The following is a 17,238-nucleotide window of genomic DNA, read 5'->3' on the forward strand; positions in this document are numbered from 1 at the left end:
AAAGTCTGTATCTGTACATTAATATGACACATTTTACTTCTCATCAAAACAATGATAACAACTTCAGCACTCACATCCACAAATATCACAGCAAAATCACAGGATATAGATAATATGGCACGGACAGGGGGATTGATGTTAAACATGTGACCGTGCCCCTTAACATAAATAGAGGAATTATGTCCAGTAGCACTACTAGGGATGTAGACATTATTATACAGACTTCATATGTAACAGTCACGTTCACTCTTTACACTATCACTTTTAAGTGATATTATCGTCCATATTTCACAACTGGAATATGCCAGACAGGAACTCCTCACAATGCTTGGAAGCAACTACGGCTTTGGCAGATCGGGGTCTCCTGGTCCTGTGTCTCTTATTTGCAAACCACTTTCGGAGCTGAGAAAGTGTGATGCCTCCCTTGTTGGCCATGTCCTCAGCTTCTGTATGAGTTGGGTAGGGGTTGTTGAGATGCTCATGGTACCACGATTCCATCAAGGTGATGGATTCAGGATTGAGGTTTCTGCTGGCAGGACGGGACAGCTTCTTGTTTTGATTTTCTAGATTGTTAAGACTTCTCTCGATGCTGGTGAAGACCAGGTGGAGCTGGTCAGTATATGTGTTGGTCAGCCAGTTGTGGTAGTCCGTGGGAAAGAAACCATCTTGAAGACACTGTTCATGCTCCTTCTGAATAGATGACGAATGGAAGGCAAGGAAGCTGGATAGTTCTTTAACCTCTGCTGGGAACCTTGACTGGAGTGACTGAAGTCTATTCTCAAGAGCTGACTGACGATCGGAGGAAAGGCAGTTGGTAGTCTTCATTGTTGAAACTCTATCAAGTGTTTTTGAGATGATGTCATCAACAGCTTTACCAATGTCCGGTCTGGGGGAAGACGGCAGCTTGAGGTCAAGTGGTCGCGTCTCTGTGACAGGGTTGATGTCCATACATTTTGAATGTGGGCGAGTGGCAACTGATATTTGCGTTGGTGTAGACAGGGCAGGGGTGTTTGGAATCGATACTGGATGGATGGGCGGAATTGTTGGACTAGAAATCGTCCCCGTTTTGCTGGAAGGTAATAAGGATGGACTCAATGGTGCACTGGAAAACCCCAACGACTGGGCTGGAAGAAAGCATGGACTTGGTGGCAGGAATGCTGGACTCGGTGGTAGGGTGTAGCTGGAAGGCATGTAGGAGCCTGGTCTGAAGCTGGAAGTGTAGTACCTGGTGGAGCAGGGAGGGAAGAAACTGTAGGGGCTGGAGAAGCAGGTTGCCTGGAGGTAGGTGGGAGATGCCATCGGGTGGAGGCTTGAGAGAGTTGGTACATGGTGGTGGGTGTCAGCAACTGGCAGTGTGAGGGATGGCACACAACGTCTCTTGGGCAGAGGAGTTGATGTGTGCTGAGGTGCCCCTGCAATAAAGGAAATATTGTATAACATACTCAGGGTAAGCAATGGCATGGATACGGCATAGACATTACCCAATGGCACTTTGAATAAGAAGGACTTGAACAATGAGGAGATCTCACTCATTTTATTCCATCTATAGATTAGAACTTGATACTAGAACACTATGTGGAAGGACTTACCAATACCAGAATTGACGTGAAAGGAATCATCAACAGGAGTTTTCAAGTCAGCCATCTTTGATTTTAGGAACGTTCACTTGTTCAAGGTTTTGAGGTAGCTGGGTATCAACAGACTCAACAAGTGAGATGTGCTCACCTTCCAACTGTGGAGTTTTATGCTCTACTCACCTCTCTGGCGTCATCATCTTCAACCCCATTGGCTGTAAGGACTCTTTGATCCATGGCTTCTTTTTGAACATTTAACTTTCTTTGATCTAGGGTTTCACTAACCAATTGCTTACTCTTTCTTTATAACACCAAGCCAATCAGCTAATTGGAATTAAGTTTGGCCTCTTGATTCGTCTTTGCCTTATCAACATTCAAGGATGACGAGATTATCGAGTTTTGATAGACGGTCCTTGAGTGTGTACATGACGGAAAGCGGTTGATGGGGGTTTCATTGGTTTCATTGATCTCTGGCTTCTTTAACGCTGTGTTCCCTTTATGTTTGATTGGCTCTGGTGTCTTTCGTGATACTGGTTAGTGTTTTGATAGCGTTAAACAAACATTTTCCTTTGGCGGGATTTCCTGATTGACGTATCTTTCTTTGATTTTCTCTGACACAAACCAATTAGTTTATTGGATTGATTGTTTCGACTACAAGTTGGGTTTTTCACATTAACGAATGATAATGATGTTTCGTACTACTATCTTAAGCAGCTGAACGCAACGTTAAATTACACCCAGACTACACTCTGCGGAGTTGTGGGTAGAATATTTGCATAGCAAGCATAGTACATTATAAACAATATTGTAGTCAATGCGTAGGGCCGCGTCCCAATCAAACCCTCTCATCCAAAACTTAATAAACCAAAATATCAGCCCCAAAAACCAAGCTCTAGCACGTAAACACCCCTTACTTACCCCAATATCCCAAAGAATAACAAACTACCTAAATGAACACCAAATTAAAAATCTTAAACAAAACTGCAAACAATCAAATATCTTCACCCCTAAACTTAAAATACCCAAAATAGACACAACACTAGCTAGCCAAATAAATAAACAAACCGACCCAAACATAGCTAAAACCACCACACTAGCATACATACACGAAAATTGGCCAAATTGGTGTCACATTTACACGGACGGATCTACAGATCCGACCTCCAAACACACAGGTTTCGGAGTCCATACCACACAACCAACTAAAACCACACAATCCTTCCGACTCCCAAACAACCAATCAATATTCACGGCAGAACTAATGGGCATGGCCTCAGCCCTCCATAATCAAGAATAAAAAAAACACCAAAAAAATCTTAATACTTACCGACTCCCTAAGTGGACTGCAAGCTCTCCAAAATAAAAATACCAAAAACCGACCTAAATTAATAAATCAAATACTTAAAAGCTCCAACGACCTAACTAAGGCAGGCAAACAAATAACCTTCTTGTGGATACCCGCCCACGTAGGAATATACGGTAATGAAATCGCCGATAAAGCAGCTAAACTATCCCTCAAAATCCCAGAAATAAGCTTAAACTTACCCATCTCAAAATCAGAAATTAAAAGTGTAAACAAGCAAAAAATCACCAAAAAATGGCATAACCTTTATCTAAACTCAAATAGCCAAATCAAAAAGTACTCAGCAAACCACTAACCAAACCAAAAATTCTCCATCCATCAAAAAAAATCGACAGAGTAATCACTAAACTCCAAACAGGACACGCCAACCTAAATAACTATCTAAAAAAATTTAAAAACATACTACAGGTAACTGCCCACACTGCAAACAACTAGAAACCCAAGAACACGCACTCATCCACTGCACACACTACCTAACACATCGAACCGCATTACAAACCACCCTCAATCTAAACAAGGCTCTCACTCTAGAAGCAATACTAAACCCACAAAATAAACTAGAAAACTTCAAGGCCTTAGGCGTATTCTTAATCAAAACGGAACTAATAAAACGCATCTAAAAACACTATTATCTACCAAATCAAAATTACATAAACAAACAAACATCCACCATACCCAGCTCCCTTAGTTCTCCTCCCCAACCCCATCGGCATCTATTCCAAATCTCAAAATTCCAAAATTCTATATAAGCAACCCCTAAAGCCCCCTCTTGGGTTGCACACACCACTTTCGCCCCTTTCGGAAACACATTAAATGGCCTGGGCGGGCCCGTGTGCGAAATACGCATCTGTCGGAAAGCGCACGTTAAATCTCCAAAGTAAGTAAGTAAGTAAGTCAATGCGTAACGTTAGTAAACACAATTGTTGATCAATGTTATTCCCTATTTTGATTTATACCATATGTTCCCGTATATTGTTTTCACGTTAACAGTTGACTTGTTTGTTCGTGTGTTTGTGACAGTTGTCACCTGTGGGGCAGGATACGCTCATCTTTTCGCCCAAACCTGGTGTCATCACTATTTGATACTGATGCATTAACGCATGCATTTGATATAGTCGGATTGGTGTAATGGACCTTTAGAAAAGATTTCTTTGGATTAATATGAATTAATGTGCACATCCTTATATGTGATACTAGTGTTGAGGATGTGATGTTAACGTTGAATATTTGATATTAATGTTGAACGTATCCTAGTTATGGTGAATGTATGTTTGGATGAGTATTACAGTTATATCGTGAGGTATACGACATGTCAGCTTGATGCATGTGAATTTGAAACATGTTTAAAGGTGTTTAAATTCTAAGCATGTTTGGATTAAGGGAATGTTGTGTTTAGGCTATGAAGCGATGGTTCATATCATGTGTTTAGAATCTAAACGAGTTTAGACAGAACACACATATGTGCATACCGTTAAGGATCCAAACACGTTCCTAAACATGTTTTGTATGTGTTTACATTCTACACACATTTTTACAGTGTGGTTTAAGTGGTGAATTATATTAATTTGATAAGTATGCAATCTACCTGGCAGGATTAGTATTCGCTGTTTACTAACCTTCTGGCCGCTGTTACTAATTTAAGTTAGTCGAATCAACTAGACTTTTTTCTCAGTGTAGGGAATTAGTTAAACATAAGATAATAAGATAAACTGATTCCTTCCTGTTGAAAATGACTGACATACAAACGAATATGCGCATTTATTAGGCAGGATATGTTTGCGCTCACTTCTTCAAAACACGCTTTTGTAAAAGGGGAGTTGATAACTGATTTTAATGGATATTTTCAATGATCCGCCAAAATCACGCATCAGACTCCATTGGGTGGAAAATGCAAAAGAGCAGTGACAAATGTGTAAATGGGTCACTGAAGAATCAGTGATAACGCCTGGTGTTCGCGAAAAAGCCATGTGAAGGAGCACATGCTTTTTGTGATAGTAATGTTAAATAAGTGATGTCAATTGTGAACGTTTCATAGTTGTGGGGATGTATGTTTTAAGCAGTATTTCAATTGTATCGTTAGTTATAAGCCATGTCAGCTTGTTGTATGTGGACGACAAGTCCAAAGTGAAGCAGGCTTTAGATGTTTACCGCCTCCGTAAAACCCTCGAGCTCGGACATGGCGTTGCTAAACTGTAACACATAATCAGGGCGAGTCTCGGATTCGAATCCATGTGATATTTATGCTGAATGTGTGGTGCATAATGTTGAATGTGTTATAGTAAAGTAAACTGTACAAAATTCACGTTGCACGAGTCATAGTAGTGTAAAATTGCGATATTAATGTTGATGTTATAGTTATGTCGGATGTGTTATAGTTATGTTGAGCTTTACTGCATATACGGTGATAATGTGTGATGCATAATGACATCCTACAACTGCCCAACTGTATAATGCATACGTATCCTGGATAGACACCTTCCTTTTGATCTGCTTCTAGGAATGTGTACAATACAAGTGTTCCATGTTAGATTTCCGATCTCGCACCTTTGACATCGGTTGATATAGTCTCCATATAAACCAGTTTGTTTAAATATCGATATATGTATGTGTGTATTTGTGTGTGACTTGTGTATTAGCATCATATTATTTGCAACAGCAGGTACAATTATTCCTAATTTATTATTTTATGTTCACTTTACTCTTATTGATTGTTAAATGTCCTTTGTAGGGACAGGTGTTCAAATAGGTTTAACCAGTTAACCAATCTCGTTCCTTTTTGGTAATAAATATTGTTTAAGTCATAGTCTCCATATTCAGTAATGACATATCTAAGGAACAATACAATTCTAAAACTGTGTATTAATGTGACATATTTTATTTGTCATCAAAACAATAATAACAACTTCAGCACTCACATCCACAAATATCACAGTTATAGCACAGAATAAAGATAATATAGCACTATGTTTCAGACATGGGGATTGATGTTATACAAGTGACGGTCCTCTTGAACATATATATTGCTCTTAAAGGTATTTCCAATAGCACTACGAGGGTCTCAGACATTATCATACAGACTTCATATTTGATATCAGTTACTATCATTCAAGTGATATTATCGTCCATATTTCACAACTGGAATATGCCAGACAGGAACTCCTCACAATGCTTGGAAGCAACTACGGCTTTGGCAGATCGGGGTCTCCTGGTCCTGTGTCTCTTATTTGCAAACCACTTTCGGAGCTGAGAAAGTGTGATGCCTCCCTTGTTGGCCATGTCCTCAGCTTCTGTATGAGTTGGGTAGGGGTTGTTGAGATGCTCATGGTACCACGATTCCATCAAGGTGATGGATTCAGGATTGAGGTTTCTGCTGGCAGGACGGGACAGCTTCTTGTTTTGATTTTCTAGATTGTTAAGACTTCTCTCGATGCTGGTGAAGACCAGGTGGAGCTGGTCAGTATATGTGTTGGTCAGCCAGTTGTGGTAGTCCGTGGGAAAGAAACCATCTTGAAGACACTGTTCATGCTCCTTCTGAATAGATGACGAATGGAAGGCAAGGAAGCTGGATAGTTCTTTAACCTCTGCTGGGAACCTTGACTGGAGTGACTGAAGTCTATTCTCAAGAGCTGACTGACGATCGGAGGAAAGGCAGTTGGTAGTCTTCATTGTTGAAACTCTATCAAGTGTTTTTGAGATGATGTCATCAACAGCTTTACCAATGTCCGGTCTGGGGGAAGACGGCAGCTTGAGGTCAAGTGGTCGCGTCTCTGTGACAGGGTTGATGTCCATACATTTTGAATGTGGGCGAGTGGCAACTGATATTTGCGTTGGTGTAGACAGGGCAGGGGTGTTTGGAATCGATACTGGATGGATGGGCGGAATTGTTGGACTAGAAATCGTCCCCGTTTTGCTGGAAGGTAATAAGGATGGACTCAATGGTGCACTGGAAAACCCCAACGACTGGGCTGGAAGAAAGCATGGACTTGGTGGCAGGAATGCTGGACTCGGTGGTAGGGTGCAGCTGGAAGGCATGTAGGAGCCTGGTCTGAAGCTGGAAGTGTAGTACCTGGTGGAGCAGGGAGGGAAGAAACTGTAGGGGCTGGAGAAGCAGGTTGCCTGGAGGTAGGTGGGAGATGCCATCGGGTGGAGGCTTGAGAGAGTTGGTACATGGTGGTGGGTGTCAGCAACTGGCAGTGTGAGGGATGGCACACCACGTCTCTTGGGCAGAGGAGTTGATGTGTGCTGAGGTGCCCCTGCAATAAAGGAAATATTGTATAACATACTCAGGGTAAGCAATGGCATGGATACGGCATAGACATTACCCAATGGCACTTTGAATAAGAAGGACTTGAACAATGAGGAGATCTCACTCATTTTATTCCATCTATAGATTAGAACTTGATACTAGAACACTATGTGGAAGGACTTACCAATACCAGAATTGACGTGAAAGGAATCATCAACAGGAGTTTTCAAGTCAGCCATCTTTGATTTTAGGAACGTTCACTTGTTCAAGGTTCTGAGGTAGCTGGGTATCAACAGACTCAACAAGTGAGATGTGCTCACCTTCCAACTGTGGAGTTTTATGCTCTACTCACCTCTCTGGCGTCATCATCTTCAACCCCATTGGCTGTAAGGACTCTTTGATCCATGGCTTCTTTTTGAACATTTAACTTTCTATGATCTAGGGTTTCACTAACCAATTGCTTACTCTTTCTTTATAACACCAAGCCAATCAGCTAATTGGAATTAAGTTTGGCCTCTTGATTCGTCTTTGCCTTATCAACATTCAAGGATGACGAGATTATCGAGTTTTGATAGACGGTCCTTGAGTGTGTACATGACGGAAAGCGGTTGATGGGGGTTTCATTGGTTTCATTGATCTCTGGCTTCTTTAACGCTGTGTTCCCTTTATGTTTGATTGGCTCTGGTGTCTTTCGTGTTACTGGTTAGTGTTTTGATAGCGTTAAACAAACATTTTCCTTTGGCGGGATTTCCTGATTGACGTATCTTTCTTTGATTTTCTCTGACACAAACCAATTAGTTTATTGGATTGATTGTTTCGACTACAAGTTGGGGTTTTTTCACATTAACGAATGATAATGATGTTTCGTACTACTATCTTAAGCAGCTGAACGCAACGTTAAATTACACCCAGACTACAATCTGCGGAGTTGTGGGTAGAATATTTGCATAGCAAGCATAGTACATTATAAACAATATTGTAGTAAATGCGTAACGTTAGTGAACACAATTGTTGATCAATGTTATTCCCTATTTTGATTTATACCATATGTTCCCGTATATTGTTTTCACGTTAACGGTTGACTTGCTTTTTCGTGTGTTTGTGACAGTTGTCACCTGTGGGGCAGGATACGCTCATCTTTTCGCCCAAACCTGGTGTCATCACTATTTGATACTGATGCATTAACGCATGCATTTGATATAGTCGGATTGGTGTAATGGACCTTTAGAAAAGATTTCTTTGGATTAATATGAATTAATGTGCACATCCTTATATGTGATACTAGTGTTGAGGATGTGATGTTAACGTTGAATATTTGATATTAATGTTGAACGTATCCTAGTTATGGTGAATGTATGTTTGGATGAGTATTACAGTTATATCGTGAGGTATACGACATGTCAGCTTGATGCATGTGAATTTGAAACATGTTTAAAGGTGTTTAAATTCTAAGCATGTTTGGATTAAGGGAATGTTGTGTTTAGGCTATGAAGCGATGGTTCATATCATGTGTTTAGAATCTAAACGAGTTAAGACAGAACACACAAATGTGCATACCGTTAAGGATTCAAACACGTTCCTAAACATGTTTTGTATGTGTTTACATTCTACACACATTTTTACAGTGTGGTTTAAGTGGTGAATTATATTAATTTGATAAGTATGCAATCTACCTGGCAGGATTAGTATTCGCTGTTTACTAACCTTCTGGCCGCTGTTACTAATTTAAGTTAGTCGAATCAACTAGACTTTTTTCTCAGTGTAGGGAATTAGTTAAACATAAGATAATAAGATAAACTGATTCCTTCCTGTTGAAAATGACTGACATACAAACGAATATGCGCATTTATTAGGCAGGATATGTTTGCGCTCACTTCTTCAAAACACGCTTTTGTAAAAGGGGAGTTGATAACTGATTTTAATGGATATTTTCAATGATCCGCCAAAATCACGCATCAGACTCCATTGGGTGGAAAATGCAAAAGAGCAGTGACAAATGTGTAAATGGGTCACTGAAGAATCAGTGATAACGCCTGGTGTTCGCGAAAAAGCCATGTGAAGGAGCACATGCTTTTTGTGATAGTAATGTTAAATAAGTGATGTCAATTGTGAACGTTTCATAGTTGTGGGGATGTATGTTTTAAGCAGTATTTCAATTGTATCGTTAGTTATAAGCCATGTCAGCTTGTTGTATGTGGACGACAAGTCCAAAGTGAAGCAGGCTTTAGATGTTTACCGCCTCCGTAAAACCCTCGAGCTCGGACATGGCGTTGCTAAACTGTAACACATAATCAGGGCGAGTCTCGGATTCGAATCCATGTGATATTTATGCTGAATGTGTGGTGCATAATGTTGAATGTGTTATAGTAAAGTAAACTGTACAAAATTCACGTTGCACGAGTCATAGTAGTGTAAAATTGCGATATTAATGTTGATGTTATAGTTATGTCGGATGTGTTATAGTTATGTTGAGCTTTACTGCATATACGGTGATAATGTGTGATGCATAATGACATCCTACAACTGCCCAACTGTATAATGCATACGTATCCTGGATAGACACCTTCCTTTTGATCTGCTTCTAGGAATGTGTACAATACAAGTGTTCCATGTTAGATTTCCGATCTCGCACCTTTGACATCGGTTGATATAGTCTCCATATAAACCAGTTTGTTTAAATATCGATATATGTATGTGTGTATTTGTGTGTGACTTGTGTATTAGCATCATATTATTTGCAACAGCAGGTACAATTATTCCTAATTTATTATTTTATGTTCACTTTACTCTTATTGATTGTTAAATGTCCTTTGTAGGGACAGGTGTTCAAATAGGTTTAACCAGTTAACCAATCTCGTTCCTTTTTGGTAATAAATATTGTTTAAGTCATAGTCTCCATATTCAGTAATGACATATCTAAGGAACAATACAATTCTAAAACTGTGTATTAATGTGACATATTTTATTTGTCATCAAAACAATAATAACAACTTCAGCACTCACATCCACAAATATCACAGTTATAGCACAGAATAAAGATAATATAGCACTATGTTTCAGACATGGGGATTGATGTTATACAAGTGACGGTCCTCTTGAACATATATATTGCTCTTAAAGGTATTTCCAATAGCACTACGAGGGTCTCAGACATTATCATACAGACTTCATATTTGATATCAGTTACTATCATTCAAGTGATATTATCGTCCATATTTCACAACTGGAATATGCCAGACAGGAACTCCTCACAATGCTTGGAAGCAACTACGGCTTTGGCAGATCGGGGTCTCCTGGTCCTGTGTCTCTTATTTGCAAACCACTTTCGGAGCTGAGAAAGTGTGATGCCTCCCTTGTTGGCCATGTCCTCAGCTTCTGTATGAGTTGGGTAGGGGTTGTTGAGATGCTCATGGTACCACGATTCCATCAAGGTGATGGATTCAGGATTGAGGTTTCTGCTGGCAGGACGGGACAGCTTCTTGTTTTGATTTTCTAGATTGTTAAGACTTCTCTCGATGCTGGTGAAGACCAGGTGGAGCTGGTCAGTATATGTGTTGGTCAGCCAGTTGTGGTAGTCCGTGGGAAAGAAACCATCTTGAAGACACTGTTCATGCTCCTTCTGAATAGATGACGAATGGAAGGCAAGGAAGCTGGATAGTTCTTTAACCTCTGCTGGGAACCTTGACTGGAGTGACTGAAGTCTATTCTCAAGAGCTGACTGACGATCGGAGGAAAGGCAGTTGGTAGTCTTCATTGTTGAAACTCTATCAAGTGTTTTTGAGATGATGTCATCAACAGCTTTACCAATGTCCGGTCTGGGGGAAGACGGCAGCTTGAGGTCAAGTGGTCGCGTCTCTGTGACAGGGTTGATGTCCATACATTTTGAATGTGGGCGAGTGGCAACTGATATTTGCGTTGGTGTAGACAGGGCAGGGGTGTTTGGAATCGATACTGGATGGATGGGCGGAATTGTTGGACTAGAAATCGTCCCCGTTTTGCTGGAAGGTAATAAGGATGGACTCAATGGTGCACTGGAAAACCCCAACGACTGGGCTGGAAGAAAGCATGGACTTGGTGGCAGGAATGCTGGACTCGGTGGTAGGGTGCAGCTGGAAGGCATGTAGGAGCCTGGTCTGAAGCTGGAAGTGTAGTACCTGGTGGAGCAGGGAGGGAAGAAACTGTAGGGGCTGGAGAAGCAGGTTGCCTGGAGGTAGGTGGGAGATGCCATCGGGTGGAGGCTTGAGAGAGTTGGTACATGGTGGTGGGTGTCAGCAACTGGCAGTGTGAGGGATGGCACACCACGTCTCTTGGGCAGAGGAGTTGATGTGTGCTGAGGTGCCCCTGCAATAAAGGAAATATTGTATAACATACTCAGGGTAAGCAATGGCATGGATACGGCATAGACATTACCCAATGGCACTTTGAATAAGAAGGACTTGAACAATGAGGAGATCTCACTCATTTTATTCCATCTATAGATTAGAACTTGATACTAGAACACTATGTGGAAGGACTTACCAATACCAGAATTGACGTGAAAGGAATCATCAACAGGAGTTTTCAAGTCAGCCATCTTTGATTTTAGGAACGTTCACTTGTTCAAGGTTCTGAGGTAGCTGGGTATCAACAGACTCAACAAGTGAGATGTGCTCACCTTCCAACTGTGGAGTTTTATGCTCTACTCACCTCTCTGGCGTCATCATCTTCAACCCCATTGGCTGTAAGGACTCTTTGATCCATGGCTTCTTTTTGAACATTTAACTTTCTATGATCTAGGGTTTCACTAACCAATTGCTTACTCTTTCTTTATAACACCAAGCCAATCAGCTAATTGGAATTAAGTTTGGCCTCTTGATTCGTCTTTGCCTTATCAACATTCAAGGATGACGAGATTATCGAGTTTTGATAGACGGTCCTTGAGTGTGTACATGACGGAAAGCGGTTGATGGGGGTTTCATTGGTTTCATTGATCTCTGGCTTCTTTAACGCTGTGTTCCCTTTATGTTTGATTGGCTCTGGTGTCTTTCGTGTTACTGGTTAGTGTTTTGATAGCGTTAAACAAACATTTTCCTTTGGCGGGATTTCCTGATTGACGTATCTTTCTTTGATTTTCTCTGACACAAACCAATTAGTTTATTGGATTGATTGTTTCGACTACAAGTTGGGGTTTTTTCACATTAACGAATGATAATGATGTTTCGTACTACTATCTTAAGCAGCTGAACGCAACGTTAAATTACACCCAGACTACAATCTGCGGAGTTGTGGGTAGAATATTTGCATAGCAAGCATAGTACATTATAAACAATATTGTAGTAAATGCGTAACGTTAGTGAACACAATTGTTGATCAATGTTATTCCCTATTTTGATTTATACCATATGTTCCCGTATATTGTTTTCACGTTAACGGTTGACTTGCTTTTTCGTGTGTTTGTGACAGTTGTCACCTGTGGGGCAGGATACGCTCATCTTTTCGCCCAAACCTGGTGTCATCACTATTTGATACTGATGCATTAACGCATGCATTTGATATAGTCGGATTGGTGTAATGGACCTTTAGAAAAGATTTCTTTGGATTAATATGAATTAATGTGCACATCCTTATATGTGATACTAGTGTTGAGGATGTGATGTTAACGTTGAATATTTGATATTAATGTTGAACGTATCCTAGTTATGGTGAATGTATGTTTGGATGAGTATTACAGTTATATCGTGAGGTATACGACATGTCAGCTTGATGCATGTGAATTTGAAACATGTTTAAAGGTGTTTAAATTCTAAGCATGTTTGGATTAAGGGAATGTTGTGTTTAGGCTATGAAGCGATGGTTCATATCATGTGTTTAGAATCTAAACGAGTTAAGACAGAACACACAAATGTGCATACCGTTAAGGATTCAAACACGTTCCTAAACATGTTTTGTATGTGTTTACATTCTACACACATTTTTACAGTGTGGTTTAAGTGGTGAATTTTATTAATTTGATAAGTATGCAATCTACCTGGCAGGATTAGTATTCGCTGTTTACTAACTTTCTGGCCGCTGTTACTAATTTAAGTTAGTCGAATCAACTAGACTTTTTTCTCAGTGTAGGGAATTAGTTAAACATAAGATAATAAGATAAACTGATTCCTTCCTGTTGAAAATGACTGACATACAAACGAATATGCGCATTTATTAGGCAGGATATGTTTGCGCTCACTTCTTCAAAACACGCTTTTGTAAAAGGGGAGTTGATAACTGATTTTAATGGATATTTTCAATGATCCGCCAAAATCACGCATCAGACTCCATTGGGTGGAAAATGCAAAAGAGCAGTGACAAATGTGTAAATGGGTCACTGAAGAATCAGTGATAACGCCTGGTGTTCGCGAAGGAGCACATGCTTTTTGTGATAGTAATGTTAAATAAGTGATGTCAATTGTGAACGTTTCATAGTTGTGGGGATGTATGTTTTAAGCAGTATTTCAATTGCATCGTTAGTTATAAGCCATGTCAGCTTGTTGTATGTGGACGACAAGTCCAAAGTGAAGCAGGCTTTAGATGTTTACCGCCTCCGTAAAACCCTCGAGCTCGGACATGGCGTTGCTAAACTGTAACACATAATCAGGGCGAGTCTCGGATTCGAATCCATGTGATATTTATGCTGAATGTGTGGTGCATAATGTTGAATGTGTTATAGTAAAGTAAACTGTACAAAATTCACGTTGCACGAGTCATAGTAGTGTAAAATTGCGATATTAATGTTGATGTTATAGTTATGTCGGATGTGTTATAGTTATGTTGAGCTTTACTGCATATATGGTGATAATGTGTGATGCATAATGACATCCTACAACTGCCCAACTGTATAATGCATACGTATCCTGGATAGACACCTTCCTTTTGATCTGCTTCTAGGAATGTGTACAATACAAGTGTTCCATGTTAGATTTCCGATCTCGCACCTTTGACATCGGTTGATATAGTCTCCATATAAACCAGTTTGTTTAAATATCGATATATGTATGTGTGTATTTGTGTGTGACTTGTGTATTAGCATCATATTATTTGCAAGAGCAGGTACAATTATTCCTAATTTATTATTTTATGTTCACTTTACTCTTATTGATTGTTAAATGTCCTTTGTAGGGACAGGTGTTCAAATAGGTTTAACCTGTTAACCAATCTCGTTCCTTTTTGGTAATAAATATTGTTTAAGTCATAGTCTCCATATTCAGTAATGACATATCTAAGGAACAATACAATTCTAAAACTGTGTATTAATGTGACATATTTTATTTGTCATCAAAACAATAATAACAACTTCAGCACTCACATCCACAAATATCACAGTTATAGCACAGAATAAAGATAATATAGCACTATGTTTCAGACATGGGGATTGATGTTATACAAGTGACGGTCCTCTTGAACATAAATTGAAGAGGTATTTCCAATAGCACTACGAGGGTCTCAGACATTATCATACAGACTTCATATGTGATATCAGTTACTATCATTCAAGTGATATTATCGTCCATATTTCACAACTGGAATATGCCAGACAGGAACTCCTCACAATGCTTGGAAGCAACTACGGCTTTGGCAGATCGGGGTCTCCTGGTCCTGTGTCTCTTATTTGCAAACCACTTTCGGAGCTGAGAAAGTGTGATGCCTCCCTTGTTGGCCATGTCCTCAGCTTCTGTATGAGTTGGGTAGGGGTTGTTGAGATGCTCATGGTACCACGATTCCATCAAGGTGATGGATTCAGGATTGAGGTTTCTGCTGGCAGGACGGGACAGCTTCTTGTTTTGATTTTCTAGATTGTTAAGACTTCTCTCGATGCTGGTGAAGACCAGGTGGAGCTGGTCAGTATATGTGTTGGTCAGCCAGTTGTGGTAGTCCGTGGGAAAGAAACCATCTTGAAGACACTGTTCATGCTCCTTCTGAATAGATGACGAATGGAAGGCAAGGAAGCTGGATAGTTCTTTAACCTCTGCTGGGAACCTTGACTGGAGTGACTGAAGTCTATTCTCAAGAGCTGACTGACGATCGGAGGAAAGGCAGTTGGTAGTCTTCATTGTTGAAACTCTATCAAGTGTTTTTGAGATGATGTCATCAACAGCTTTACCAATGTCCGGTCTGGGGGAAGACGGCAGCTTGAGGTCAAGTGGTCGCGTCTCTGTGACAGGGTTGATGTCCATACATTTTGAATGTGGGCGAGTGGCAACTGATATTTGCGTTGGTGTAGACAGGGCAGGGGTGTTTGGAATCGATACTGGATGGATGGGCGGAATTGTTGGACTAGAAATCGTCCCCGTTTTGCTGGAAGGTAAGAAGGATGGACTCAATGGTGCACTGGAAAACCCCAACGACTGGGCTGGAAGAAAGCATGGACTTGGTGGCAGGAATGCTGGACTCGGTGGTAGGGTGTAGCTGGAAGGCATGTAGGAGCCTGGTCTGAAGCTGGAAGTGTAGTACCTGGTGGAGCAGGGAGGGAAGAAACTGTAGGGGCTGGAGAAGCAGGTTGCCTGGAGGTAGGTGGGAGATGCCATCGGGTGGAGGCTTGAGAGAGTTGGTACATGGTGGTGGGTGTCAGCAACTGGCAGTGTGAGGGATGGCACACAACGTCTCTTGGGCAGAGGAGTTGATGTGTGCTGAGGTGCCCCTGCAATAAAGGAAATATTGTATAACATACTCAGGGTAAGCAATGGCATGGATACGGCATAGACATTACCCAATGGCACTTTGAATAAGAAGGACTTGAACAATGAGGAGATCTCACTCATTTTATTCCATCTATAGATTAGAACTTGATACTAGAACACTATGTGGAAGGACTTACCAATACCAGAATTGACGTGAAAGGAATCATCAACAGGAGTTTTCAAGTCAGCCATCTTTGATTTTAGGAACGTTCACTTGTTCAAGGTTCTGAGGTAGCTGGGTATCAACAGACTCAACAAGTGAGATGTGCTCACCTTCCAACTGTGGAGTTTTATGCTCTACTCACCTCTCTGGCGTCATCATCTTCAACCCCATTGGCTGTAAGGACTCTTTGATCCATGGCTTCTTTTTGAACATTTAACTTTCTTTGATCTAGGGTTTCACTAACCAATTGCTTACTCTTTCTTTATAACACCAAGCCAATAAGCTAATTGGAATTAAGTTTGGCCTCTTGATTCGTCTTTGCCTTATCAACATTCAAGGATGACGAGATTATCGAGTTTTGATAGACGGTCCTTGAGTGTGTACATGACGGAAAGCGGTTGATGGGGGTTTCATTGGTTTCATTGATCTCTGGCTTCTTTAACGCTGTGTTCCCTTTATGTTTGATTGGCTCTGGTGTCTTTCGTGTTACTGGTTAGTGTTTTGATAGCGTTAAACAAACATTTTCCTTTGGCGGGATTTCCTGATTGACGTATCTTTCTTTGATTTTCTCTGACACAAACCAATTAGTTTATTGGATTGATTGTTTCGACTACAAGTTGGGGTTTTTTCACATTAACGAATGATAATGATGTTTCGTACTACTATCTTAAGCAGCTGAACGCAACGTTAAATTACACCCAGACTACAATCTGCGGAGTTGTGGGTAGAATATTTGCATAGCAAGCATAGTACATTATAAACAATATTGTAGTAAATGCGTAACGTTAGTGAACACAATTGTTGATCAATGTTATTCCCTATTTTGATTTATACCATATGTTCCCGTATATTGTTTTCACGTTAACGGTTGACTTGCTTTTTCGTGTGTTTGTGACAGTTGTCACCTGTGGGGCAGGATACGCTCATCTTTTCGCCCAAACCTGGTGTCATCACTATTTGATACTGATGCATTAACGCATGCATTTGATATAGTCGGATTGGTGTAATGGACCTTTAGAAAAGATTTCTTTGGATTAATATGAATTAATGTGCACATCCTTATATGTGATACTAGTGTTGAGGATGTGATGTTAACGTTGAATATTTGATATTAATGTTGAACGTATCCTAGTTATGGTGAATGTATGTTTGGATGAGTATTACAGTTATATCGTGAGGTATACGACATGTCAGCT

General features: G+C 40.4%; 4 protein-coding genes across 4 annotated transcripts; all 4 read right to left on the reverse strand.

The window, feature by feature from the left end:
- Nucleotides 1-288: 288 nt before the first annotated feature.
- Nucleotides 289-1,644, reverse strand: LOC139461634 (uncharacterized). Its single transcript, XM_071243099.1, has 2 exons — nt 1,590-1,644; nt 289-1,412 (listed from the first exon to the last, which is right to left on the reverse strand). Exons 1-2 carry the CDS (start codon nt 1,642-1,644, stop codon nt 289-291), a joined length of 1,179 nt encoding a protein of 392 aa, XP_071099200.1.
- Nucleotides 1,645-6,066: 4,422 nt separating this feature from the next.
- On the reverse strand, nt 6,067-7,422 carry LOC139461635 (uncharacterized). The gene is made up of 2 exons (XM_071243100.1): nt 7,368-7,422; nt 6,067-7,190 (listed from the first exon to the last, which is right to left on the reverse strand). Exons 1-2 carry the CDS (start codon nt 7,420-7,422, stop codon nt 6,067-6,069), a joined length of 1,179 nt encoding a protein of 392 aa, XP_071099201.1.
- Nucleotides 7,423-10,400: 2,978 nt separating this feature from the next.
- LOC139461636 (uncharacterized) lies at nt 10,401-11,756 on the reverse strand. The gene is made up of 2 exons (XM_071243101.1): nt 11,702-11,756; nt 10,401-11,524 (listed from the first exon to the last, which is right to left on the reverse strand). The coding sequence occupies exons 1-2, from the start codon at nt 11,754-11,756 to the stop codon at nt 10,401-10,403; spliced, it is 1,179 nt and encodes a 392-aa protein (XP_071099202.1).
- A 2,959-nt stretch (nt 11,757-14,715) lies between these two features.
- LOC139461637 (uncharacterized) lies at nt 14,716-16,071 on the reverse strand. Its single transcript, XM_071243102.1, has 2 exons — nt 16,017-16,071; nt 14,716-15,839 (listed from the first exon to the last, which is right to left on the reverse strand). Exons 1-2 carry the CDS (start codon nt 16,069-16,071, stop codon nt 14,716-14,718), a joined length of 1,179 nt encoding a protein of 392 aa, XP_071099203.1.
- Nucleotides 16,072-17,238: the final 1,167 nt, after the last annotated feature.

This window comes from Haliotis cracherodii, unplaced genomic scaffold (genome assembly GCF_022045235.1).
Source record: "Haliotis cracherodii isolate W230 unplaced genomic scaffold, xgHalCrac1.p SCAF_15, whole genome shotgun sequence".
NCBI classification, from domain to species: Eukaryota; Metazoa; Mollusca; class Gastropoda; order Lepetellida; family Haliotidae; genus Haliotis; species Haliotis cracherodii.